The sequence below is a fragment of the Pristiophorus japonicus genome, chromosome 17 (assembly GCF_044704955.1).
Source record: "Pristiophorus japonicus isolate sPriJap1 chromosome 17, sPriJap1.hap1, whole genome shotgun sequence".
In the NCBI taxonomy this organism is placed as follows: Eukaryota; Metazoa; Chordata; class Chondrichthyes; family Pristiophoridae; genus Pristiophorus; species Pristiophorus japonicus.
This window is the reverse complement of record NC_091993.1, coordinates 9,576,249-9,603,910: the sequence shown is the minus strand read 5'-3', so window position 1 is coordinate 9,603,910 and position 27,662 is coordinate 9,576,249. Positions and strand designations below refer to the sequence as shown.

Genomic DNA, 27,662 nt, shown 5'->3' with positions numbered 1-27,662 from the left:
ATTTGCACACCAATCTTTTGTATGGGACCTTGTCAAAAGCCTTTTGAAAGTCTAAATACACCACCTTGCAATTTAAGTTGCTTCAGATATCATTTTCCATCATTCTCTATGACTGGGAGATTCTTTCACCAAAGGATGTTGCACTCTCTCAATTGGGACTTCCACCAATGCCAAACATGACTGTTGGCTTAAGATGTGCTTAGTTTTTGTTGCTGAGAGAGTGCTTCACAACGTGAGGTTTTTTAATTCTTTAGGCTTGGCTCCTTGATCAATTGGGCAAGACGCGTGCCACTTTTCACTGTCTTACTAGTGATTTCCAATGTTGTTTTATAGCCCCACCATCTTTCGTTGAGTGGCCCGAGAGCCTGACAAGGCCTCGTGCTGGTACAGCCAGGTTTATGTGTCAGGCAGAAGGTATTCCAGCGCCTAAAATTAGCTGGCTGAAGAATGGACAAAGGATTCACTCAAATGGGCGTATCAAAGTCCAGTATAGCAGGTACACATTGATTTATTTTTAGTTTTGTTTTGGAAAGCTCTGCCTCCTATTTGCAGATCTGAAATATGAGCGAAATCGAGTATGATTGTTATCATGTTTTTCTAAAATGCACTTGATTTTGGTTGTGGTGTTAAATGCAGCTCTTTGTCCAGTAATGTTTCTGTTTGAACTCCGTGAACAATAGTTTGGTCTAAAAAGTCAACAAGCTAACTTTTTACAGTTATATTGATAAATTAATAATCTTAAAGGCCATAGTGACTTGCTGGTCTCCATAGGATTGTTAATTCTAAGTTGGGATCATTTCAGCATACGTTTTAGTGACTGCACTATACACACAGTTAAAGATGCATTTTTAAATGTATTTTAGTTTAATTGCGGGTCTATGAAAAGTAACAATACCATTCAAACTAGAACTTCAAGGAGACTTGAAATAGCTGTGTCCAGGACTTGGCATTTCAACTGAATTGGCGGATGCCTCAGTTGGTAAATACACCGCCTCGTGTGGTTCTGAGCCACAGTTATCAGGAAGGATCCGTTTCAATCACTCGTGTCTGCCGGGGTGGCTGAGGGAGTGGTGCGGCTGACCTCCGTGTGCTTGGGTAGGAGGGGGAGAATGAGCCAGGCTTCCTGTTTTTCTTTTTGAAAGTGTGTGGCTGGGCCAGGACAGGATCAGGCAGGGAGCTATGCGGTTACATTACTGACTTGCATTATTGTGGAATGGGGGAGGGCAAAGCATGCACGGAGCACTGAGCACTGACGCCGATCTTTTTCGTCATAGGCCAGTCAGTTATTTTTAATTGAAATGTGGTCCCCTGTATTGCCAGAGTTTTCTTTTTAAAGTTGCGTTTTGAAAAGAGGGCATCGCACTGTGTTGCGGTCACTAGTGTGAACTGACACAGAATTAGATGACCTTTTGTAGGTGCTCTGGTATGTGATCATATTGACAGCTTTCTGCTAACACTTGTAGCACTGCCATATTACAAATGTCTTTATTGTTGTCTTGCTGAGCATGGCTTCAAAAGCTCCCAAGTTCTAAAATAGTGGAAACATAACAAATCTCTGAGCAGTACCCAAACAGTACTGGTTATTCAGTTTTACGTGTTGATTGTGACATCAGACTGCCCTAAAGAGTTGGGTTTACAGTTTTGTAAACCAGACGTTCCCTGGGAAGCTGGACCTGGTCTGACTCTAGCACAGGACACGCAATCAATCGCAGACCTAGAAAATGCAGATGCAGCACCTATCTACCCAGTACAGTAACCTGACATAACTGCTTTGTTACCTGTAGATCAGTGGCACAGGCCAAAAGTATACTGTTATCCCTTTGGGCTTTTGCTTACATTGAATGAAGGCTGGTGTCATACCAATAGAAGTCATGATTGAGTGAATACTGATACCAGGTGACTTTTAGTCTGAGGGTTCTGACTTGAAGTTCCCTCCTGGAATTGAATTGAACCAGATTAACTTTGGAATTAATTAATCTTGTGCAAATGAGGTTTACATAGTTCGCAGAAACTGGAGCAATTCCTAGTAAATTGGTCACATTGTTATAACCTGTCTATGGGATTTCCAGTTATTAATGTACAAAGTATGGGCCCCTTTTTAAGATTTGCATTTGCCAAATGTAAAAATGTTCCATTAGAGAGCTATACTTATTTATAGATAATAAAGATTTGATGTGCTTGAAAATTCCGGTAGTAAATCAAATGATTCTTTTATTTTTAAGCAAATTGGTGATCAACCAGATCATTCCTGAAGATGATGCCATTTACCAGTGTGTGGCTGAGAATCAGCAAGGCTCTGTTCTTTCAGTGGCCAGACTGATTGTTATTATGTCTGAGGACAGGCCGAGTGCACCTCGAAATATTCAGGCCGAAACGGTGTCGAGTTCGGGCATTCTTCTGTCTTGGGAAAGGCCCATGTACAATTCTGATAAAGTAATTGCATACTCGGTCCATTACATGAAAGCAGAAGGTGAGTCCAGAGTTTTATCCGTACACTTTTGACCTTGCGCTGCTCAAACACATTTTCTCATTCAGCCGGCAGATAGCTTCAAAGTAAACAATTCGAGCTGTCTGCCAGGTAAGAAAGAAATGTTTAATGCAGTAAATAAACCTACAAGGTGCATCTTGACTCAAACTTCAGAAAAAGCGTCTATTTAAATGTAAATGCAGTAGTTTGTTTTAAAGCTAATCTGCAAATATTATCCTCTGCACTCTTTTTGTTGTTTTGGGCTTGGACATTCTCCGTTGCCAATGTCTGATTGGAATGTGAGAGGTTGACCATCTGTTGTTAATATTCTGTTGCTGAGCAGAGGTCACAAAGAGAGAATAGCCTCTCTAATGAAATGGGAATAGCAGCCTTCTCTGTACAAACAATGTGATCTGTTGAGATGATTAAAATTGGGTAGAAGATTTACCTTCTCAAGGGAAAGGTGTTTATTATGAGTTCATAGAACAGAGAGTGTAGAAATGCATGAAGGTATAATTAAAGTGTGTGGTGAAGTGTGTTCAGGCAGCACCACCAGTTTTCAGAAGGCATTAAAGTGTTAGCTATGGAGTGCAGATTGCAGTCGAATGGTTGCTTTGTATTCCATTATAGTTATTTCATTAAGCCCCAGCGTGAGTTCTGTTGAAGTATTCAGCAGGGTAACAAGACTCTTTAATTTTCCTTCAAGGATTTTGTTTTCTAGGTCAGAAATCAGGACTTTTGAAATTCATTATTAGCCGGTAATTACTACTTGTGAATGGGCCTCTTAGGTTTTGCAAATTAAGCGGCTATCCAACTTATTCATGAATGTGGGAAAATGTAATTGGGAATAATTTTGCTTTTGGCTGTATTTAAAATGCAGTGTTTTGCTTTAAGAAGCAAAGTACTAGCGAAGTTAATGATGGGAAGATCAACTCTTGGTATGGATTGTGTGACTCCATTACCATAGTAGAGGGGGGATGGGGAAGTTTATTTGCTGCAAAATTATATCAAAAGTCTGAAAAGTTTGTCATTTTAAGGGATATTTAGAAGGCTCACTTTTTTTTTTCTATCACATGCCAAACCTCTAAAGAAGTGGAGCTGTAACAGGCGACTACCTAAGTTAATTATCTCAGGATCACAAATTGACGGAGGGTTTTTCTTTCCCCAGGTTTAAATAATGAGGAATATCAAGTGGTTATTGGGAATGACACAACTCGTTACATTATTGATGACTTGGAGCCAGCCAGCAATTACACCTTTTATATTGTTGCGTACATGCCCATGGGAGCCAGTCGAATGTCGGAGCATGTTATTCAGCACACGCTGGAAGACGGTATGAATAGCTTATTCTGAGAATGCTTTTAGACATTGGCTTCTGTGTAATACAGAAAAAGCATTATGTTAATAAATGGCTCACAAAAGTTCCTACATGTACAGCGTTTGTTTAAGTTGTACCTGTTGGTTTATTCCTCTACTAGCCAAGTTTATTTTTTTTAAATCGGGATCAGTTTCTTTTTACCACCTGTTCCTGAAATGTGCCTAAACACCGTTTATCATCATTTTAACCAATTCCTATTTTTTTAGTATAATTACAGCTTAATTTATGCAACTTTAATCACTCCTACCTGTAGTGCTTGAGAGTACTTTATTTTATGTATCTTCCATTTGCTTTCAAGCCCCCCTCCCCACCCCAGTTGATAAATCTTTTGCGCAATATTCATTATTTATTTCCAATTACTACCATTAAAAAAAAATTTAAATTATTTTCTTCGTTCTGAATCTGTTTGTCAGGTTTTCTGAAACCAGCTGTTACATGCATACACCAACTCCCCAGTACTTGGACAATGAGTGAATATTGTTGGTTTCTAGTCCCGACTTACACAGTGTATCTCTTGGTCTGTCCATTATAATTGAAGTGTAAGCTTTAAAAACTCGTCAGTTGCATTGTATATGATAACATTCAATAGTTTGACTTCTTTATAAAAGATAAATATATCGACACACAAATGAAACAATTTTAAGAAATTACACATTGAACTATTGGTTAAAATAAGTTTTTAATCTGCTACTCCAGAAGCATTCACAGTTCATTTATGTGGTATTAGATACCATGTTTCCCACGAGAAAGAATACTACCCTCTTGTCATTACATTTGATGTTGCTGAAAAAAAAAACTTTTCTGTGGATTTATTTTAAATATCGTTTCTTTGTTAATTCCCGCCTTCCACAGTCCCTCTGAGAGTGCCAGAAATCAGCTTGACCAGTCGCAGCCCGACCAACATCCTGATCTCGTGGCTCCCCATTCCAGCCAAGTTCAGGAGAGGACGTATTATTGCGTACCGTGTTTACTACCGCAAAAGCACAGAGAGTGCTGTTCACCTTGTGGAGCTGCCAGGATCCAAATCAGACCATCTGCTGGAAGATATAGAACCTGACAGCATTTACCTTGTGCGAATCTCTGCGGCAACCAGAGTAGGATGGGGAGAATCTTCAATATGGACATCCCACAGAACCCCAAAAACTACCAGTGTAAAAGGTCATTTATTGTCTCTTTTGTTTTTTAGAAAGCGCAAAGAAAAATATCCAGCATCCCAACTGGTTGCTACTTTATGAACAATGTGTAACAGTCAAAGTAACCACATTCTTGGTCATCAGAGCGATAAATACCAATCTTTGTACACTGGAATTACAGAATCAGATCTGAAAAGATTGGTCATTGCCAGAATCATCTGCTGCCACCATTTATGGCCTGTTGATGAGACTGGCCACAGGGTCCGACGGATGTGAAGCAATCATGCAAGTTTAGAATGTTTCTTTGCTGCATACATCCAATGCAGTAAGCAGATATTTGGACTTGATAACCAAATTAGATACAAGGGTTAAAATACAATTGTGGAGCATTGAGTGTATATGTTACTGAGTATATCAGATTTAATGGATCAAGTATAAAAGTAGCAAATTGTCTAATCTATGAATCTTAAGTGTTACATTTGAGAAATTTAATTTTGGTCTAGCACAATTTGCAATCTCAGATTTCACAAAGCACTGATCCACTCTCCATTCATTAATGTGTCAAACACCAATATTGTGTATATATATTCTTCTTGGATAAATACATCTAGGCTCCTTTCATTAGCAGCGTGGAGAACAGTATAATTTGCAATACTCTAGAATCCATTTCGTTTTGATTAGTACGTTAAAGACCTTCTCTATTGGCTCAGTCGGTGATGGTCTTGTAATTGAGTGATACGCAACAGTAGGCTGCAGGTTCCATTCGTGGTGTATGTTAAGTTAACTGATCTCGACCAAGGTTCCAACAAGGGTGCTAAAATTTGCATTCATACTCCTGGGGCTAAGATAGGGAAAGGTCAGGATTCCTGCTCCTGATTTCTAGCCAGCGACACCGGCTGGATTGTATGCATGCATGAGGCGCACGTGATCAACATGGTTAGAGAAGACGAGATTGGGCTTGGTTGAGATACCCCCAAGGCAAATAGCCGAGCAACACTCGCTCTCTAGTCTCAAACCATGAAGAGTGGCCACTTGGGTGAGGTTCCCTGTGGAAATATACCCCAGCAGAAGTCTGTGCCTTCAGGAGAGAAGGAAGAAAATTGAAATTAGATTTTTTTAAAAAATAAGCTAATATTGAGCTTTGGTTCCTCTGAGGAACAATCTGTCTTGCTGTTTATCAGAACCTAATCCAAACAAGTTAGAACTGAATATACTCTCTTGATGTCACTGTCATTCTAATTGTACTTCATTTGTTTGCAAATACACTAAAGTTGCTGGTGACACACTGAACTATTGCAGAATGCTGCAATTTGGGAATTAAATATGGCTCATTAGTTTGGTACATTTAAACGTTCACTAATGCAAATGGGTAAATAGATTCAGATTTGTTGGAAAATACATGGAAGTGGATTTATTAGTGCATTGAGATTTAAGAGGAAAATCCTTTTATAATGTCCCATCCCAAACCCTGCACCTTCTGCAAGACAGTGACCAAGCTGGAGACCTGGACACAGCACAATACAAATACCACCCTGTGGCAAGCTATTGGGCATCACCGTACAGTTTTTTTTCCACTCTGCCTAGACAAGCGTTCGATTACATTTGTCTTTCGGTAAACTTCCAATTCCAAGTTAGAATAAAATGTTGAACTAAGTTTTCTCATTCTACCTCACCCATTCCCCACTTTCCTGGGAAGCAGCTCATTGCATCCAGCTTGAAACAGCCAGGAGGTGGGTGATAGGACTTTCCTTCCCTCCACAATCCAGCAGTGCCATTATGTGATCAATTTCTATTCTGTTGACCTGCCTTACCTTTATGCAAATGAGTTCTGTGCAACACTCCTGGCCTCACTGAGAACTAAGGGCAATTTCAACTGGATGAAGCAAGTTCAAATGACAGGGTGACCTGTGACTTGTACTAAGGTTAGGAGTTAGATGCTTAACAATTTGAGCTATGGGAGACGTCAATTCCATTTTTATTTTTCTATGACAATTTAATTTGCTGGGCAGTATGCAAAATATATAATTATTAGCATATGCATCCAAAAATACCCCTCTCTGATTCAATAGAGTAGTGGGGAATCAGGCCCCAAAAGGCAGTATCCTCAAGTACTTGTAGGTTTAAAAAAAAAAATTATTTCAAAATATATACTTTATTCATATAAAAATTTGCACGGTATATTGGAAGACAGTTCAGTACATTTGGATGCGGTCAGCAATTCCATACAATACATTTGCTTGCTTTACATTTCAGGGTACAATTCAGTACAATCCAGGATACGTTGTAATACAGTCATCAAATTATGTTACATGTGGCACTATACGGTACACGGAATGGGTGAGGGTACAGTTACATTTCTTTACAACATACATTACTAAACAGTTGCTGAACTTGCATTATACATGGCACTGCATAGGTGTTTTCAGATCATGGTGCTCTATGTATACAGAAAGTTTACAAGTACGGCCCGAGGGGGGTTTTATACTGATTCCTGCCCCTGGGTTTACCGTGGCAGAAGGGCTTTAAACTGTGGCCCTTCCCCACCGTGCCTTTGCGGCGACTGCACTAATTTTCAGTGCGTCCCTCAGCACGTACTCCTGGATCTTGGATTGCGCCAGTCTGCAACACGCAGACGTGGACATCTCCTTGCTCTGGAAGACCAGCAAATTTCGGCAAGACCAAAGAGCGTCTTTCACTGAGTTGATGGCCCTCCAGCAGCAGGTGATGTCTGTCTCGGTGTGTGTCCCTGGGAACAGCCCGTAGAGCACAGAGTCCTGTGTTACGGAGCTGCTTGGGATGAACCTCGACAGCAACCACTGCATCTCCTTCCAGACCTGCCCTGCAAAGGGGCAATCCCAAAGGAGATGGATGACAGTCTCGTCCGCACCACAGCCAACTCGGGGGCAGAGTGCCGTGTCTCTGAAACCCCGGCTGTGCATGAAGGATCTGACAGTTAGGGCCCTCCTCACCGCCAACCAAGCTACGTCTTGGTGCTTGTGTGAAAGTTCTGGCGATGAGACGTTCTGCCAAACGAGTTCGACAGTCTGCTCGGAGAACCGTCCAACAGGATCCATCATCGCCGCCTTTTGTAGGGTGTCCAGGACCTTGCGTGTCGACCACTGTTTTATGGCCTTGTGGTCAAAAGTGTTTTTCTTGAAAAACTTTTCCACGGAGGACAGGTGCTGAGGCATGGTCCAACTGCTCGGAGCGTTCCGCGGCAGCCTGGCCAGATCCATCCTTCGCAACGCCAGGGAGAGAGAGAATCTCAGCACGTACTGACACTTGGTGTTTGCGTACGAAGGGTCTATGCACAGCTTGATGCAGCCACACACAAAGGTGGCCACGTTCGGAACATCCTTTTCACCCCTTGTCCAGAGATTTGTACATCGTGTCTCTGCGGAAACGGTCCATTTTCGATCTCCAGACGAAATGGAAGACAGCCCGGGTGACTGTCGCGGCACAGGAGCTGGGTATGGGCCAGACCTGTGCCACGTACAACAACACCGAGAGCACCTCACTCCTGATGACCAGGTTCTTTCCTGCAATGGAGAGGGAGCGCAGCTTCCACCATCCCAGTTTATGTTTCACTTTAGCGATACGCTCGTTCCGGTTTTTGACGCACGCCCCGTCCACTCCGAACCATATTCCCAAAACCTTCAGGTAATCTGGCTGAACGGTGAAGGGAATAAAGGATCGGTCGGCCCAGTTGCCAAAGAACATGGCCTCGCTTTTGCTGCGATTGACCTTCGCTCCCGAGGCCAGTTCAAACTGGTCGCAGATTGTGAGCAATCTGTGGACCGACTGCGGATCCGAGCAAAAGACGGTGACATCGTCCATGTACAGGGAGGTCTTGACCTGAGCGCCTCCGCTGCCTGGGATTGTCACCCCCCCCCCAATGTCTTTTCTGATGGACTCGGCAAAGGGCTCGATACAGCACACAAACAAGACAGACGAGAGAGGACAGCCTTGCCTGACTCCAGACCTGATCGGAAAGCTTTCAGTTTCCCACCCGTTGATTAGAACTGCACGACTGATGTCTGTGTAGAGCAGTTGGATCCAATTGCGGATACCCTCCCAAAACCCCATTTTGGAGAGCATGTCCATCAGGTACGTGTGCGATATCCTGTCAAAGGCCTTCTCCTGGTCCAAGCTGATTACGCAGGTGTCCAACCTCCTGTCCCGCACATAGGCGATCGTATCCCTGAGTAGCGCCAGGCTATCAGAGATCTTCCTGCCGGGGACAGCGCAGGTCTGGTCCGGTTGGATCACCAGCTCCAGAGCAGACTTGATCCTGTTGGCGATGACCTTTGACAGGATCTTGTAGTCCACATTGAGCAGTGAAATGGGCCGCCAGTTTTTGATTTCCTCCTTCTCCCCCTTCTGCTTGTAGATGAGGGTGATGATGCCTTTCCTCATCGATTCTGACATGCTACCAGCCGGAAGCATACCCCCATACACTTCCAGCAGGTCTGGGCCCATCCAGTCCCACAGAGCGAATACAACTCAACCAGTAAGCCGTCGCTTCCGGGAGTTTTACTCGTCACGAGGGACCAGACGGCCTTTGTCAGCTCGATCAGAGTTAACGGGTGGTCCAGACTCTCCCGCTCGCTGTCGTCTAAGACCTCTGAGATAGACGACAGGAAAGACAGGGAGGCCACGCGGCCTGTGGGCTTGATGTCGTACAGCCTGGCAAAAAAGGATTTGCTGATCCTCAGCATGTCGGGCTGTGAAGACGTCACAGAACCATCTTCTTCCTTTAGGCTGCTGATCACAGAGCTCCCACTGTGTACCTTTTTGGAAGAAGAAACGCGAACAAGTCTCATCCTGCTCGACGGAGCGGACTCTGGAGCGGAACATGATTTTGGAGGACTCTGAGGCAAAGAGCGAGGCTTGCTGGCCCTTCACCTCTTGGAGTTCCGCGACATCGACCCCCATCGGCTGCAGCAGGAGCAGGTTTTGCATACTCTTCTGGAGTTGGGACAATTCCCTCTGTCTCCCTCTCGCTTCCTGAACACCTTTGAGGATGAAGAACCTCTTGATGTTTGTCTTGTTTCCCACCAGTGCATCGGGGAATCACAGAGGGCTTTTATGGTTCTCTAACCTTTGTAATCCCTCTCTAGTTCCTCAACGTTTTCCGGGGTCAACAGTTTCACGTTGAGCTTCCATATCCCCCTGCCAACTTTCTGGTCTTCCTGTGGGAGGCAGTCGGCCAGTAGGAGGCAGTGGTCAGTGAAGGACAGCGGCGCGACGTCGGTGGATCTGACCTTGAGCGTGTGGGACACAAACAGGAAGTCTATTCTGGAACGGACGGACCCGTCTGGTCTCGACCAGGTGTATCTGAGCGGTGCTCCATCTGCAGGTTTGCTGAAGACGGCGCACAGCTTGGCATCTTTTACCGTGTCCTTCAGGAGTCTGGACGTGGCGTCCAGTTTGCTGTCAGCTCTGCTGGATCGTCCAGCCGCATCGATGATGCAGTTGAAATCACCGCCCAGAACAACCGGTCTGGATGTCGCCAGCAGCAGTGGGAGCTGCTGGAGGAGGGCCAGTCGCTCGCTTCTGAGAGGCGAGGCATACACGTAGGTAAAATAAAGCTCCGATGTTGTAAAAGTTGCATTTGTCAATTGTGGCTTCTCTTCCTCATTGCCAATCTCCTGGACCTCCTCTCACTGCTTAGTGTTGCTGGGGAGTGTTTCCTCGGGTCCTGGCTGGTGGCTTCCCACCCAGCGAAGTCTGCCGGGCACCTCATCATTCCCGCCAGGTTCGGGCAGGAGTGCTACCTCCTACATGGTAATGAGGTCTGGGAGTTAAAAAGGCCCGAGGCTCACACCAGCAGGATCATGATCTATGATCTCCCCACACACAACCAGAGTTAAAATCAGAGCATTAAAATTGAAATTGGCTTTTCACAACACAACCTCCAGACATAACTGGCACTGCAGATGCATGTCAACACTTTTTAATAATCGTTTTTTCCGTAGACTGAGCTTGGCATAAGAATTATCAATGCACTTTTTAAATGGAATGTTGTGACCCACTGAAATGTTTAATATACAATAGATTGTGTGTTGTTTCTCTCAGCAGTGTGCACAGGGTGCTGCAGAAAAATATTGGCCCCGGACCAATGACCGCGTACGGGCCGTAAGTGCCTCGGGAGTTCCGGGATTTTGTCTGCGATGCTCATGCGCATCTTCTTGACAGATCCTCCGCATCCCTGGGAAATGGAGATTCGCTGGTGAAGAGTTGGACTATTTGCCCAACTCCTGCCCAGCGAATGCCCGTGAAACTCTTGCGCCTGGTAAAAACAGGCACATAGCCACCGTTTGCCAGCATAAGAGTTTAAATTTTAATTATTTAAATATTAAGCACTTAAATTAGTTATAGGTTATTTTTAGCCCCTTTAAAACGTTTAAATTTTTCAAAAAATACATTATTTTAAATGTTTAATGAAATTATATTTTAATTGTAATGTAATTTTTTATAATTTCAAGGTTGTGTACATGTATTTGAGTGATTCACATTAAGATTATGGGGGTTTCGTACATAAATGGAATCCCCATAAGCACAATAGAAATCCCCTTTCTGATTGGTTGGTTAGGCCGGCCCACGGGATCCCAGGGATGCTTGTGAACTGCCTACACCCCTGGGAAATGTGGGCCTTTATGCACGCATACGCTTCGAGCCCCAGGAGCACGAGTCTCTGTGTATCCAGGATCCATCAGATAAGTCCGTAGTTTTGTTTTATTTTATTTTATTCTGAGGTATCTGCCTGCAAATTCAGGCCCATTGTAAATTTACAAGATGAACCATGTGATGTTCACTGATGATTGAACCATGTCTCCCAAAGGGCCTTGCTAGGAGAGCAGCAATACAGCTAATGGACCCACTAGTACAATTTTTCATTTAAAAATGACACAAACCGTGCAACTGTGGATTCCGGATTTTAGCCAAGGATCGGTCTGCAGCGTACTGCTCACTCGATTGTGAAGTGTGTGAGGTTGGCAGTAAATCGATAAAAGAACAAGTATTTGAGGCTGTTAATTCAGGTTTAGTGCAGTGCATTTTTACAAGTAAGATGCAAAATGATGCTATTAAGACTTCGAGGAGGAAAATGCAAACCTCCATCCCTAGGTAGAGCATATGGTGATCTGCCTGTTGTTCATAAGAGATTGTTGCAATAATCTTGTTAAGATGTTGCTGCTGTTACCCTCGTGACCTTTGCTCTTATGCCAGTAACATCAGGATGGGCCCCAAATCAATGGATCATGAAGGTTTGCAATGGTCTGCTAGTCCCGACAGTAAAGATGAGCCTGTGCTTAGTAGGAACTGATTCTCCAACTGTGTGTGGGGGGGTGGGGGTCGGGGAGGGGGGGGGGGGGAGGGGAAATATCTTGTTTACCTTTGATTTTAGTAAATGGTATCCATCCAAGAATAATTCAGTTTGGGCACAAACAAAGAGATGGTGTGTTTATGTTTGCTGATACATCCAAATAAACAGTCAAAGCACTAGTATTTCATTCTGGTGCCTGCTATCTTAAACCATCAATCTTGGAGCTGTCGAGCTTGGAGCAGGACACATCCCTGTGGGGCATCAGGCCTGTTGTTTTCATCAGATTAGGGGAGTAAGCAGCAGGGTGGACAGCATTCCTTCCCTTAAAAGAAGAAAAGCAAGACTTGAAAAAAGCTCATCCCGAGTTCTGCTTACACTTGTGTTTTCTATCTTCCCTCTGTGCAGCCTCCCTCCTGTCTGTCATTCCTGGATTTTTTTACCCCCTGCAACACCTTTTTTTTTAAAAAAAACTCCTGTGCTTTGAGATTTTCTCGGCACAAATCATGACCTGTTCAGAAACGAAGACCTAAAGCAGTGTTCTTTTTTGAAAAAAAAAACCCCCGAAGTTACATGCATGTATAAAAATATTCTGAAAATTAGGTTGCCAATTTAGAATGTCTGTGTATGGACAAAGCCTGACTCTTGGGAATTCTCAGCTGAAAGCAAAAGGATGCCACTTGAATTCTTTGCGGAAGTAGCATTATTAACTGAGATTTCAAGGCCCAATTTCAATCGCAACTAAACTTTAATTTTCCAAAGTAGAGGCTATGGAAGATATTCCTGAATTTGACATCAATTTGTTTGCCGGCTTCCCTTTAGTTTTGAAATGTGTGCACTACCCTTGGATAAACTTTATTTTCGTTTATGGGAATAAAGCTTTCTATATTGACAAATCATCAATGACTTTTAGATTTACATGTCTGAGAACAAATGTAAATACTATGACATATTTTGAGGATGAGATTAATCAGTCATTTTTCACAAAGTGAATTTATTTTGTGAGCATATGCTGGTGTCTTACTCCAGCAGTAGAGATATTTGAGTCAGGACATGAACTGTTCATTCTTCTGTTGGAAAAAAAGTTAAAGAATCACATTTGAACTTCTTTATGCAACTCAAGTAAACTTGTATTCGAAGAGGAACCTTTGAAAGGACTTGAATAACGTTTCCATTTCCTATTTCAATAGTCCCCTTGGCCCCAGAGCTGCGTTTAGAGCCATTGAACTGCACAACCATTACAGTAAGGTGGAAACAGGCGGAGGAAAACAGTGTGCATATCCAGGGATATAGACTGTTCTACAGGGAAGAAAGTCAGCAAGAAACCGGGCCAATTGGACTCGGCATGCAAGATTCCCATTATACCATCGGTGGACTAGGTACGTAATGTTCAGATACTTCATTTGGTCTTAATAACTCGCAATCTTTACTTGTAGAAGTTTTAGTGTCAGTACTTTTGACTCCCCAGATTTAGGTTGTTCCTATTAATTCTTTGCCTAGATGTGTTTCAATGCATAGATTTGTTTAAATTTTTTATTCGAGATAACAAAATCCATTTGGAAATATTTGTGTTTTATACTTACTGGTTAGAGGTTTCTCAAACCTTCTCAGCTCCACACCCCATTAGCCTATTTTTATAGTATCTTTTTCTTCATTGTATAGTTATTCTAGGCCTCAGTTGTGCTGGAAATCCCCAAGGGTTGGGAGGAGGGTAACATTTAATTTTCCCCCTCTGGATCAGCCCCACGGTAAAGTTTATTAACACCAAACAAGTTGCTTGGCACAGGGTACTTAAAAGGTCTGAGGAAAAAAATCCTGGTATTAGGTTCAGGGAAACTAATCCAATGTTTATAAATGGAAAACTTAAAATTATTTTCAGCCAGTGGTCAGAAATTTAAAAAAAAATCTTTACTGCAATGGCTAGCTTTCTCTGAGACTTCTAAGGAGCTGGAACTCCACATGAAAGTCACATCTGTGCTCTGAAGGTATAAACAGCTTTAAAGCATTTACTCGCTTAGTATGATGACTGCAGCTACTGTAAATCTGTAATGGGTAAAAGTTCAAACTTCTGTGTGCCGTACCTGCTTTTCAGAATAAGTGGAATTGGATTTGTTGATGAGGTTGAATGGTACTTTTAATTCCTCTCCTTCCTTGCCTCCACTAGAAGTGGGAGGATTTGAGTCAGGACATTAACTGTTCATTCTTCTGTCTGGGCCAAGAATTTGCCACTTCAGTAACTCGACAAGTGTTCTCCCTTCATTTGAAAATGCCACTGTTGAACATTTCTACCTTCCTGTTAATGCTCCTTTAAGTCTCCATGGTGTTACAATAAGTTGAAAATATATTAATTTTAGCACTCCAAAAATAGTATGACTTAGAAAATAGGTGTTTGTGTTGTATAGTATCATTTACATGTCAGCTTTTCCTGAAGTTTTTTTTTTGTGTTTGAATTATTTACACAACCTTCTCAGTCAACACCATCCTTTAGCACAGTTGGTCTGCATTTTTGCTTCCAGACCACCTGAAATGCTCTAGTTCCTGCAGTGCCATGCAACTATTCCAAGCTTTTAACACATTGTGCTAAATCAGAACTGAGCTTTCTGCCCAGCTCATGCGGAGCCAAATTGCAGTATAGGCACAAGTCCGCTTCTGTGCATTAGCAGTAAAAATGTTCACAGGCCGCTATAGATGACCCAATTTCCCCAAAAACTTTTTTCATGGATTTGAAAGCCAAAGTACAAAATCCGTATCCTAGACTTGGTGTAACGGAGATGTATACTAGAACACTTTTACTTTAAACATGCTTAGCAATGGGTGTTGAGATATAATTCAGGTCCTGTTCAATTCAGATCTTTGTCTCTTTATAAACTTTAGAAAGACTTTGTAGTTTTGTTGATATTGGGATTTTTTCTCCAGTGTATCCCAAATGTAAGAGTTTTGAATACTTTTAGCATATTATTGGAACTGCTATTTTTATGACTTAAGCACATGTAGACAGGACTTACAAGCATGATCCTTCAGCAAAGAAAAGGAAGAATAATACCTGAATGTTATTACATTTGCAATCCTTGGTCTAAAGGATCTATAAGTGTAAGTCATTGCGGAATTATTACGTCTGACCTCAGTCACTGTTCGGCTGAGGCCCTTGACTGTTGCTTGGTGATGAGCTTAGATTCACGTATCCCTGTCAAGGGCCTCAAACCCTGTGTGATGTGGGAACAACAGCACATTCTTAACTACTAACTGGACAACTGACCATCTGTGGCCATTCCAGCCATAGCAGGTGGCTGGCAGCTGACCATTTAACCAAGCAAAAAACTGTCCCGGACAATGAAGGAAAAGAGTAGAACAAAACCTGACCATTGATTGGATTCTGTTCCTATTCCAGTGTCTTGTATGTTATTTATTCTTCCTGAAGTCACTACTTTGGCTCTGCTTAAAAAAGACAAATTCAACTGATCATAATATAACAAACCACAATCAATGTAACTTTGTACAGACACTTATTTTGCACATTACACTTCCTCTTGGTCCAATTTTTCCCCTGGTTAATAGTTAGGCATATCTGATTCCACATTAAATGGATTATAAAAACACTTTCCGTCTATCTAAGCTCAAACCATAATTCTTTATATCGTAACATTTGAAATTGCCTAACTTTTTAAAAATTGGAAAATTAGGTGTTGCACTTTGAACTGGACTGGCCTCTGCTCATGCTTTGTGAAATCTGTTTGGAGAATAAAGTTGTTAAAAATAATAATGATTCAACGTTTGCAGTACAAAAATTATTTAAATAAACTTTTCTAAAAAAGTAAAACATTAATATAGAAACAGTAACAATTAGATGGAGGTTTGAAGCTATCATTTTGCTCCACATCCCTCTATCTCACACAGACACAATTCCAAGAACGAAAATGTTCATTTATATTCTAATTTTGTCACTCTGACTAATCACTGGAATTGGAAAGCATGTTGTGGAACCCAGGCACCCATGTGTTAACTGTTTCTTTATTAAAAGTTGTTTTTTGACATTTTGGCATTTTATTCCGATAAAACCAATTAATTGGGTTGGTTGGCTTACTCAGGATAAATGATGAGGTTTAATTGAGTGCCACCCCTCTGTTTTCAGTATGAAAGCTGGTTTATTATGCTCCAAGTCAGTTTGTTTCCTCAGCCTTGTCACGAAATTCCAACTGGAGGTTAGATGGGAATGGTTTGCTTAAGGCACTTGTCCCAGTCACTGCCTTTTGACCTCTAGAACCCCAGGATTTTATCTCTTCCCTGTGAACTGAGATAAGTTCTGTCTCTGCTCTGGCAGACTATGCTGATTTATAAATGTAACCTTTTTGCAGCCCTGGCCCACTTTATGAATGAAGTTTAATTAGTCGCGACTTGAAGCGATAATAAGAACATTGAGTGTTATACCTGTGAGTTTAATTGCAGGCTTGTCTAGCAATAAGGGCAGATCACTAAAGTGTTATATAGACCTAGAGAATTTCACAATGGATTACAACCAAATCAGAATGCATGAAGTTGTTGTATTCCTATTTAATGGGACGCAGAAAATAGTGGAACTATTTAAAATTAGCTGATGTATAAATCCGATCTGAAAATGGCTGTAAAGAGAAACTCAAAGCAAAAAAGTTTTTGTTGAATAGTTTTTGAACTACTTTGAAATTAGCGTTACCTTTTTTTAAATTAAAAGTTTTAAATATTTATTTTTTTAAATTTACCATGGCAACAGCTGCTGACAGGAAAGGATACTACAGGATCAAAACTATATAACGTGAAAAATAAGTTCATTTTTAGTTTTTTTTTAAATTAAAAATTCTGTATTACAGTTTTTCATCAGCCCTGTATTATACACTAGGAAAGTGGGACACCTTATCATGGCATCCTAGACGTTTATACACTTGATTTGTGGATCAGAGTTGCCTGTGAATTGTTAGATTACCCACCCTGAGCTGGACTAATCAGTAATGAGCACTGATCTATAAATAATCAGTATTCTGGACCACTCTTTCAGCACACATGCTTATATAAGTTTGCATCTTCATGCTTCGAGTGGTAAAATTGCTTCATAATGGTAAACTGAATTTCAAAATAAGCCCAAATGTTGAGGTTTAATGTAAACATTCTTAAATACAGATTGTGGTCAATTTTAATGATAGATGCTTTACAAAAATTCTCAGTTATTGTGGAGTGATTTTGGATTTGTTCTTTTTTGTAGTAACTGAGAATTTGTTTTCTTCTAAAATTCTTACTGAATTGCATCAGTTTCAGTCTCAAATTCACATGCCTGTGTAATGTAAAAAAAAATAACACCCCAAAATTAGGTTCTCCCGAAAGTTAAGAGTAACCACACACAAATCAGTAAAATATCGGCTTTGCTGAACTAGCTGTTCCCACCATGCAGTTGGCCTCCATATTCCAAGAGAAAAATCAGTTGGGATTCCCATTCCCAAGTGCTATCTCGCGACCTCTGCTTCGTGTGAGTGTGGACGATGGCTAAGGACAGAATGGGCTCGGTTGTGATTCCCCTCTGAAGTTGAACATCCTGTCAACATTCACCATCAAAGCTCACAGAAATAATGGAGACTAGGACGATATAGGGGAAGGCAGCCGTACAGCACTGTCCCAGCAGGCTGTCAGGAACATCACGTGGCCACAGTACGTCACAGGTTGGCGGTGGGAGAAGGAATCGGACCTTGAGTAGCAATTGGAAGAAAAGCTAGCAGATGTGACCAAAGGTGAGGTCGAAAGGTAGGTTTTGAAGAGGTTGTTGAAGGTAGACGTAGATATAGCTAGATTGTGCAGGGGTTTAGGAAGATAACTCCAGTGTGCAGGATTGCAATGGCTGAAGACTCTGGAGTGGAGGGATGGGAGGGACCCACGACAGATTAGAATCAGAAGAGCAGAAATTGAGCTGGAATGTTGGGCTGGAAAAGATAGCCGAGGTAACCAAGCAATTTGTAAATGAGAATATGGATATTGGAATCAGTGCATGACAGAGTGAGGAGCCAGTGCAGCTTGGTGAGGATGGAATGGTAGCTAGGCCATGGTGTGGAATAAGGTATGGTCAGTAGTGTTGTGAGTGAGTTGGAGGTTTCTGTCGGATACAGCTTGGAAGACCAGTCAGAGAGCATTGGAGAAACCAAGACTGGAGGTGACAGAAGCACAAGGGTTTTGCTGGGTAGTGAGGTAGAAATGGATGAAAGTCATGTTTTCGGGGTGACGAACTCAATAAAAGGAAAGCAGCAAACTGAGATTGAGATCTGTGGCAGTGTGAGTACACTGTGTTCAAACCTAATTGTAGATTTACCTGTGTTCCTACTAATTTGCATATTTCTGTTATCTTCTGAGATGGGATCCATTCACCAGTTGGACAACGGTGCTAAGAATAATCTTTCCAAACCATGATGCACATGGGACAAACTAGGGGATAAAAAAACATAGCAAAAACCAGAATGGGGTGCCTGGGCTTCAAGCACGGGATTTCCAGGATTCGAGGGCCCAATGTTATCCTTAGGAACACAGGTTACACGCCCTTGTCTTAAACCTAACAACATGGAAAGTGCACTATAGTAGCTCAGCATGTAAATGCACTGCATGGTGTTATACTGAGCCATACAGATCAAAAAGAGTACTGGGTTTCCATTCCTGGTCTGTGCTTGACTGATCTCGGTGGGCTGTCAATAGTTGTTTAGTTGCCAGGGTTTTGTTTTGGGATTGGCTGTGGGGCCCCCGACATTAGGAAAACGAAAAAAATCATCCAGGATTGTCACTGCTGATTGCTATCTAATGACCCCTGCTGGAAAATGTATGTATGTGTAGACATCAGTTGAAGAGCAGATTGGGTTTAGCTCTGATGCCTCTTGGTTGAATAGCAAAGCAAAACCCTACTTTCTGGACTTGTACATGAAGAACGGTCACTTGAACATAATACTTAAGGGCTCCCAGCACTTGTGAGGCTACATCAGTGTGAGCCACTGCCTTTGGGGTGTGGGGAAGGAGAGGAAGAGTGCGGAGGGACATTTTTAGAAAAGCGCAACACAGCATTGAGAGTTATACTTTAGTAATTAGCCATTGGTTACAGGACACTAGATGTGGGTTCATCTATGTTTGTTGATGTAGTGATATGTGTAGTTTTTGATGTGTTTTCAGTGGGATATGATAAGCTGGGGTGGAGCTTGTGTTTTTTTTTTGTAATTTCAGCCTATGCACTGGAGGCCGGCTTTAATGACTGTCTCCCAGGGTGCAATAAAATTATACAGGCCAGGGTGGGCCTGAAAGACAACACAAATTGGGCTAAGTACTATGAAAAGGGGAGGCAAATTGTTAGGAAATGGAGTCTTTTACTAGCTGTTTGTGTTTAAATAGTTGCTGCGAGTTAACAAGGTGTGAAAATGTAATAAAGTTAAGAACACCTGTATGGAAGCGTGCCATTTTACAATGAGACACAGCCCTTTCTGGTGACCTTCTGAAAGCCCAATTTGAAAAGGAGCGGTGTTTTGAGGATTGTGTTGGCTTCAAGATGTGTACCGGATTTTTGAATAGTTTCAACAAAAAGCTAAAGATTTAATCGAGCATCAGCTGTCAATTCTTTTTAATCTAGCTGATTATCACTTGTATATATTTTTTTATGTAAAAACATGTCTCGTAATCCCGTTGAAGTGACTGAACAAATGAACTCGCTTCTTAAATATAAACTTAATGCTGCTTATATTGAGCTGAACTAAGTTTCATTGTATAAGCAGCATTAATTAATGCTTTATTATTCTATTCAAATGTCCCATCTGCAATCATATATGTAATATCTCGATTATGTGTTGAGATATTCTGAGGGAAAGCTTACTTTTCATACAGGTCAAAATGTTAGATATTTTAAATTTTAAAACACATGATGATGAGAGGAAATTGTGATCAATTATTATTTCTCCGCATATTTTGTCATGATCAACTGCATGTGTTTTACTTAAACATAACATTTTGAGTTCAAAAGTCTTGGTCAGTGTTACCTCAGCTCTCAAACAAAATCCAATACTTCATTATCTTGTACTTTTAGTTGCCTTCTGTCTTTGCTTTTGAAATTTGTATTGTACCATAGCCCTATATTTCTTTCAAACTTTCCAAAAACATGCTATTCTATATATTGTATTTTGGAGGGTTTGAGAAAGTTACACACTTGGAGAAGGTAACCCACCTAGAGATAAAACCTCAGTGTTTGGAAATACCTAAAATCACGCAGACTGAAGGCGAGAAGACATTTTGACAAATATGTGTTGGATGCCATAAATATTTAACATAAAAACGAACTACTTTTGAGCTAACTAGCTGTGGCTCACTGAGTAGCATACTCACTCTGAGTCAGAAGGTTGTGGGTTCAAGTCGCACTCCAGGAACTTGAGCGCACAAATCTAGGCTGACATTCCAGTGCAGTGCTCCGCTACACTGTCGGACATGCCGTCTTTCGGATGAGACGTTAAAACGGGGTCCCGTCTGCTCTCTCAGGTGGACATAAAAGATCCTATGGCACTATTGGCTGGCGCATTTCCTACATTACAACAGTGACCACACTCCAAAAGTACTCCATTGGCTGTAAGGCGCTTTGAGATGTCCAGTGGTTGTGAAAGCCGCTATAGAATTGAAAGTCTTTCTTTCTAATTCACCTGCACAACAAGTCTGAACAGTTGGTAGCCGAGTAGCATTTGTTGGATTTCCAGCCATGCGGTCCTGATGGTCCCAAAGTTGCCTGCCACTTCATTTCACTAGAACATTTCATGCAAGTAAAGTACTCATCTCGAGGTAAGGAAAAGACTGTCCTGACCACAGAATGGCACTGGTCGGCCCCACCTGCCTCCTCTTTTAACTGAAGGAGATCATGTAGAAACGAGATATCTGGGGGAAAAAAATGTATAAACTGATGCATGATGTATGACCGTACCGATACTCAGGAAAGTCAATTGTCAGTCATTTAAGAAATCTGTTTTTGGTAGCCAAGGGACTATTCTAGTAATGGGCTTCAAAGTCCAAATGGCCCTGTTTACTAAGTGAAGAACTTTTGTTTTTCTTAATTGCTGACGTATACGATTCGGTTTATAGACAAAGAATACTATGTTAGAGTAGAAGAGAAAGCCATTGAGGAATCTTATCTCAGGGGAACACTATAAATTTATAATGGAATGACAAGTCTTAAATGCATTGGGTTATCATAGGACCATGAGCGAGAAGGTTAAGGCTAAAGAGGAACAGATAATGGCAAACATGATGTATTCTCTGCTGTGAGCTTAATGATATCAGGGTTGGAATGTTTGTAGCTTTTAAAATTTGAATGTAATTCTCCTGTAATTTTACCTATTACTGATAACTCTCTAAATGATGTATTACAGTTTAATCTTATTCAAGATGTCTGTCCAAAGCTTTAGATAATTTTACTGTGCAATTGGTTACGAAGGTCAAGTATGAATAAAGTAAGTGAATCACTGAAGCCATTGTACTGAGATTTGCCTGTGTACTTTATCTTCAAGAGTCGGGCACTGTCTGTAAACGGTTGTTGACACTAGATGACACGGTTTAGTTTGTTCTAGTTTCAGCTACTAATGATTTTTCAGCTTGAACATACTATGAAAGTTAGGGGATAGTCCATTGAAAAGTAGGCAAAGGCTCTTCTACATGTTTGAGAAAGCATTATTGCATATGAGCACTATTATTGCTGATTGGAATTCTTTATTAAGGCAGTTTGTCGTGATTCATCCCTGTGTATTATTGATCTCTGGATTATAATCAATAAAGTAATAGGGCTGTATTCTCAGCGTAGCTTTATTCCTTCGTTTAATTTATATTTTTTTTACATGAATTAAATTTAAACTTAAATACCCAGAATCCTGCATAATTTTAAGCATTACCACCTACACTGTTGAAATGTAAGCCAACTTCTGATATGGACATTCAAATGTAATTCAAGTTATCCAACTTTGCCCCTGAGTAATTAATGGTATCAAAAGAATGAAAATTATGAATCAAAAAAAATATTTTATTTACTGAATTGCAATATACTATTCAAATTATTTGTATACCTACATACAGCACACATTAGATATCCCTGAACCATTGAAGGAATAGATGCTGGTTTGACAATTTAAAAAAAAAAATGCCCATACTTGTGTCAATAATGTAGTTAAGTTTTTTTTAATTCATTATTGGCCCTCTAAATTATTAATGTATGATTATTCTGTTGGTTATATATTTTGATTTAAATGTAAAATGCTTCAAGTGTTCAGTGTTCAGAGATCTGGAACTGTGTGTTTTGAAAGATGCAGTTATGGCCAGGATGTCAGCCTTGGCCCAGAGGTAACACTCTTCCTCTGAGTCAGAACATCGTGGGACTTGAGCACATAACTTCTGCTGATGCTTCAGTGCAGTACTGAGGGAGTGCTGCACTGTTGGAGGTGCCGTCTTTCAGGTGATCATTAAAGCCAGGCCCCGTCTACTCAGGTGGGAGTAAAAGATTCCTATCATCATCATAGTCCCTCGGGGTCGAGGATGACTTGCTTCCACACTAAAAATGAGTACTCAGGTGACTGATGAACTCATTTTAAATGGTGGACAATGCCCGTGCGTGAATTCTTTTAATGTGGGATGGCCGTTGCACACCAGCCACCACACGGGAGTAAAAGATTCCATGGTACTATTCGAAGCAGAGCAGGGGAGTTCTCCCCAGTATCTTGGCCAATATTTATCCATCAGCCAGCATTACTTTTATTTTTTTTTAATGAATATCTGGTCATTATCTCATTGCTGTTTGTGGGACCTTGCTGTTTGAAAATTGACTGCCCCGTTTCCTATATTACAATAGTGACTACACTTCAAAATGACTGTACGTCATTGACTGTAAAGCGCTTTAGGATATACTGACGATGAAAGGCGCAGTATAAATTAAGTTCATGTTTTTTTCTTCTCTCACCTAAAAACGTAGCTGTGTGTTCAAACTGTAGTAGCTGTTCCAAGAGAAAATGTGGTCAAGCTGTAGCAAATCTCCATACAGGTTTTGCAAGATCTGGTATCATTGTAGACTGTAGGGTTCTTTGTAGCAAAAAATAAGTGCAACATCAAAGCAGCTGCTGTTCCCTGCTTCAGAAATGAGGCCATATGTTTGTTAGAAACCCAAAGGCCACAATTAGTTGAAGGGACATCTTCAAAATATTACACTTAATTTATGGCATTAGACTATCTCTCAGTGCAGTGAGATCAAAAGAGGAATATTTTATCTGATTAATTATCAGCAAGACTGTAAGATTCTGTTTGAATAAACGAAAGATAAGACCTGTGGATGAGCAAGTAATGATATAAGTAAATATTAGAATGACTTGTAAACACAGTTAATAGCTTGCCGTATTTATCTTTTGTAAATCATTAATGTAATACACTCTTCTTTGGAGTGACCTAAATGCTGGTTGGCTGATGTATGGTAATGCCCATCAGTAAGTGCTCTGGCTATCGTTAAACCTTTAGTAATGGCCTGCTGCTGTATTCATTTTACACGTTACTTTATTAATTAAAATCTATACAGTAAATAGATGTGGACATAACTGGCGAAACTGCAGCAGTACTTCGGGACAGGGAACCAATCCTCTTATCAGCTTTAACGCATGTCTGTGCAAATCCCTTTCTGATTCTAGTCGAGCGCTGTTTTATACCATATCCATGCTCGTAATCAGAAGGATAAAATATTTTCTGCCAAGACCATGAAGTAAGTTCCTGTAATGAAGACTCTCATCTTAAGGACTCAAATGCTCTGATTCAGCTCTTGTAGTGCTTTATGTAAACAAAACGTTGCAAGAACAAAGGATTTCTGCTTTGGACAACTTTTGTTTTATTAGACATTCAGAATGTTGATTGTTTATCCTTATCTGGAATCTGTTGAATTTCTGCATTTCGAAGTGGAAAGCTCCCTCCTGTAGAATTTCTCAAATTAGTATCTTTATTAGTGTTACAAAAAGATTGCGTAGAACTGTTTTAAAGGGATTGTGAGCAACTTTAAAATCAAATGATTTTGTTTTCAAGCATTACACAAAACAGGAGGTCATCTAAATGTGAAGCTGGAGCTGACTAATTTCTCATCATTTAATCAAATTGTAAGGCAAGATGTGTCTCTTCATTGATTATTCTCAGAAGAATGAGAAAGCCCTCAGATGTGTGAGGTCCTTTAGGATGTAACTAAGTGAAAGGTGCGGAGCTTTGAAAAGATGCTTCAACTTATCACATGAAAGGGTTGTGAAGGCTGTTGAGAAATCAAAACTTTTCAGCTGAAAAATCTAATTTGAGTGTTTTCACAAAGTCCGATCGGAATGGTTGCTGAAGTTTAATTTTTAAATATAACATTTCACTGCAATGAATTTGTTTTTAACCTTAAATGCAAAATAAATATCGCATAGAAGATACTTTAAAGCCATTTCATTCATACTTTATAAATTGAACAATAGTCTTGTAAAAATCATACTTTTAAAAAAAAATGTGCGAATAGTAGTGCTTCTTAAAATATTACAAGAATTGCATGAATCAATGAGAAAGTTTATTAAACATATGGGCCCCAAGTTTCCACACGCGGTAAAACAGGCGCCCCTCCGAGCTGGGCGCCCATTTTTCGCGCCGAAAACGGCGCCTGAAAAAAAACTCGCTATTCTCGAGTGCTTTGCAGCTCGATGTCAGCTTGGCGCGGCGCCCAGGGGGCGGAGCCTACCACTCGCGCCGATTTTGTAAGTAGGAGGGGGCGGGTACTATTTAAATGAGTTTGTTTCGTGCCGGCAACCCTGCGCGTGCGCGTTGGAGCGTTCGTGCATGCGCAGTGTGAAGGAAACATTGGCACTTGGCCATTTTTGTAGTACTTTGTAGCTGTTCAATTTTTAAAATTTTTTAATAAAACCACATTGCCCTTCCATGATCAGCACTGAGGCTTCCTGCAGCCTTCTCCCTGCCTGAAGCACTTTCACACAGGTAGGAACATGGTTTATTAAATCTTTTCTTTGCTTATGAATTTTTATTCAGGTTGGAATTATTTCTATAATATTTGTACAAGTATAACTAAGGATTTATTGTAGAATGTAATGATTTCCCTCCCCCCCCCCCCCGCCCCCCCCACCTCGTTCCGGACGCCTAATTTGTAACCTGCGCCTGATTTTTTTAATGTGTAGACAAGGTTTTTTCAGTTCTACAAGAATCTTCACTTGCTCCATTCTAAGTTAGTTTGGAGTACGTATTCACTGTGGAAACTTTGAAATCAGGTGTCAGTGGCCGGACACGCCCCCTTTTGAAGAACAAATTCTGTTCCAAAGTGAAACTGTTCTAACTGACTAGAACTGCAGAAAACTTAAATGTGGAGAATTCCGATTTCTAAGATACTCTGTTCTCCACCAGTTGCTCCTAAAAAATCAGGAGCAAATCATGTGGAAACTTGGGGCCATGGAGCCTAATTAAGTACATTTGACATTGGAGCTATCGGTGCTATTGATTTTGTCCATTATAAATCAAAACATGTAACATTTAAGTCAGTTACTTTCTGCTAGTACAAGCGAACTTTAGAATGTTTTTTCATGGCTTTATATGCACCATGAGGAGACATTGTCCCAGCCCTCTGCCCAATATTTAACTAGCCATTCCCCCTCTATTGAGGAGGGGTATTTATACATATATGTTGACTATCTATAGATCTTAACATTTACATCCAAAATTTCAACCAACTATTATCAATAAAATTGGGCATACTCTGAATCATCGACATACCCCATTGTCAAAGTGACGTCACTTTGTATAGATATAAAAATTGTTTTGTTTTGGTTTATATTTTCCCTGCACGGGACTTCATTGGTTGGGGTGGGGGGGGGGAGGGGGGTTGTAATTTGAATTTAACAAAATTATTAATGAACCTTAAGTTTCACATTTCTTGGATTGAGCTGAGCTTGTGTCTGGCCCAATGTCATTCTTTCTCTCTCCTCTTTCCTCCCCCAAAAGCAAATATTTGAAAGCTTGTATAAACCCAGGTCAAAACATTGCTTTATTTTAATTTTCAATTTGCTCACTTCTGACATTTTTTGGCAATAGGAAGAGGAGCAGCTTTTATTAACCACTAAGAAATAACATTACTACTTTGAGCAAGGTTAAACATCGGGCCAATAAAGGATGGAAACTTTTCAATAAATAAATAAAGATCCTTAATTATATCTCTCGTAAATTATAGAGTCAGGTCAATTAAAGTGTACTACATTCTAACTAAGGTGCTGTGTTGCACCACGGATGATGATTTGCCCTGTGAATCGATAACCTGGCGATATAATCAGAATTGTGCTTCTGTCTGCACTCTTTTTTTTTTTAGTTATTTTTCCTATTGTAAATTCCTATATTTATAACAGAAACTGCCGTATAAACTTCTCGCACCATAATTACACCCTCCTGCCAGTGGTAGCACTCTAGTGCCTCCGCTTTATATCTCCCTGCACCTCAGCCTATATGGCAGAGAAACTCCAATGCTGCAACTAACTTTATTTCTCTATTTTCCAAATTGCTGTAAGTTTTGTTAAAGTATAATCGAAGGTATGACTTTAAAATGGGAACCCTAATGCAATTATCCCTTGGCCCTGACACACTTTCATCTGAAGACCACATATGGCCTTCAATTCTCTTGGCTTTTAAGGAAACGTAATGTACACAAAGTTGATATTTTTTTGAAATAACTGTTTGCTTCTTTTGGAAGAGATGTAAAACCGAGCCCCGTCTCCCTGTTCAGATGGATGTAAAAGATTCTGTGGCACTATTCGAAGAAGAGCAGAGAGTTCTGCTGCTATCCTGGCCAACGTTTATCTCTTCACCAAGAAAGAACAAATTAGTCTTTAATCTCATTTGTTGTTTGTGGGACCTTACTGAACACAAATTGTCTGCTGCATTCCAAAAGTACTTTATTGGCTGTGAAGTGCTTTGGTTCCGAGGACGTAAAAGGCACTAAAAGTTTTTATTTTCTAATTGATGTGTATAACCAATTTTTTTTTTTTTTAGACCCCTAACACGTAACAATGGCGAGTGAATGTGATACTGCTGCTATATTTTCATTTGTATTAAGTTTAGATCCTCAAATTCAGTGGTCCATTTGAGTTTAGGCAGCAATCAGCACAGAGCACACCCAGGATCCCAAATCAAGGGCAATGTTCTCAACTGTAGTTCCCATCATCAGCTCCACCCTGGATCATTAGAGGTGCCTGCTTTGGACTGTGGTATGGACACAGATATTAGTTTTTGGAATGACTTTGTTTATTTTTAGTGGTGAGATATGAAATTCCTTGTTTGCTGTTTGAAGACTTTGCGTTCTGTAAT

The 27,662-nt window shown here is 40.8% G+C and overlaps 1 protein-coding gene across 1 annotated transcript in view; it reads left to right on the top strand.

Moving 5' to 3' along the window:
- Nucleotides 1-27,662, top strand: part of LOC139228115 (protogenin-like) — a 111,121-nt gene that overhangs the window by 52,842 nt on the left and 30,617 nt on the right. The window contains exons 7-11 of the mRNA XM_070859303.1: nucleotides 334-496; nucleotides 2,223-2,470; nucleotides 3,636-3,800; nucleotides 4,698-5,003; nucleotides 13,493-13,681. Of these exons, the coding sequence (XP_070715404.1) occupies nucleotides 334-496; nucleotides 2,223-2,470; nucleotides 3,636-3,800; nucleotides 4,698-5,003; nucleotides 13,493-13,681 (1,071 nt within the window). The remainder of the gene's footprint in view (nucleotides 1-333; nucleotides 497-2,222; nucleotides 2,471-3,635; nucleotides 3,801-4,697; nucleotides 5,004-13,492; nucleotides 13,682-27,662) is intronic.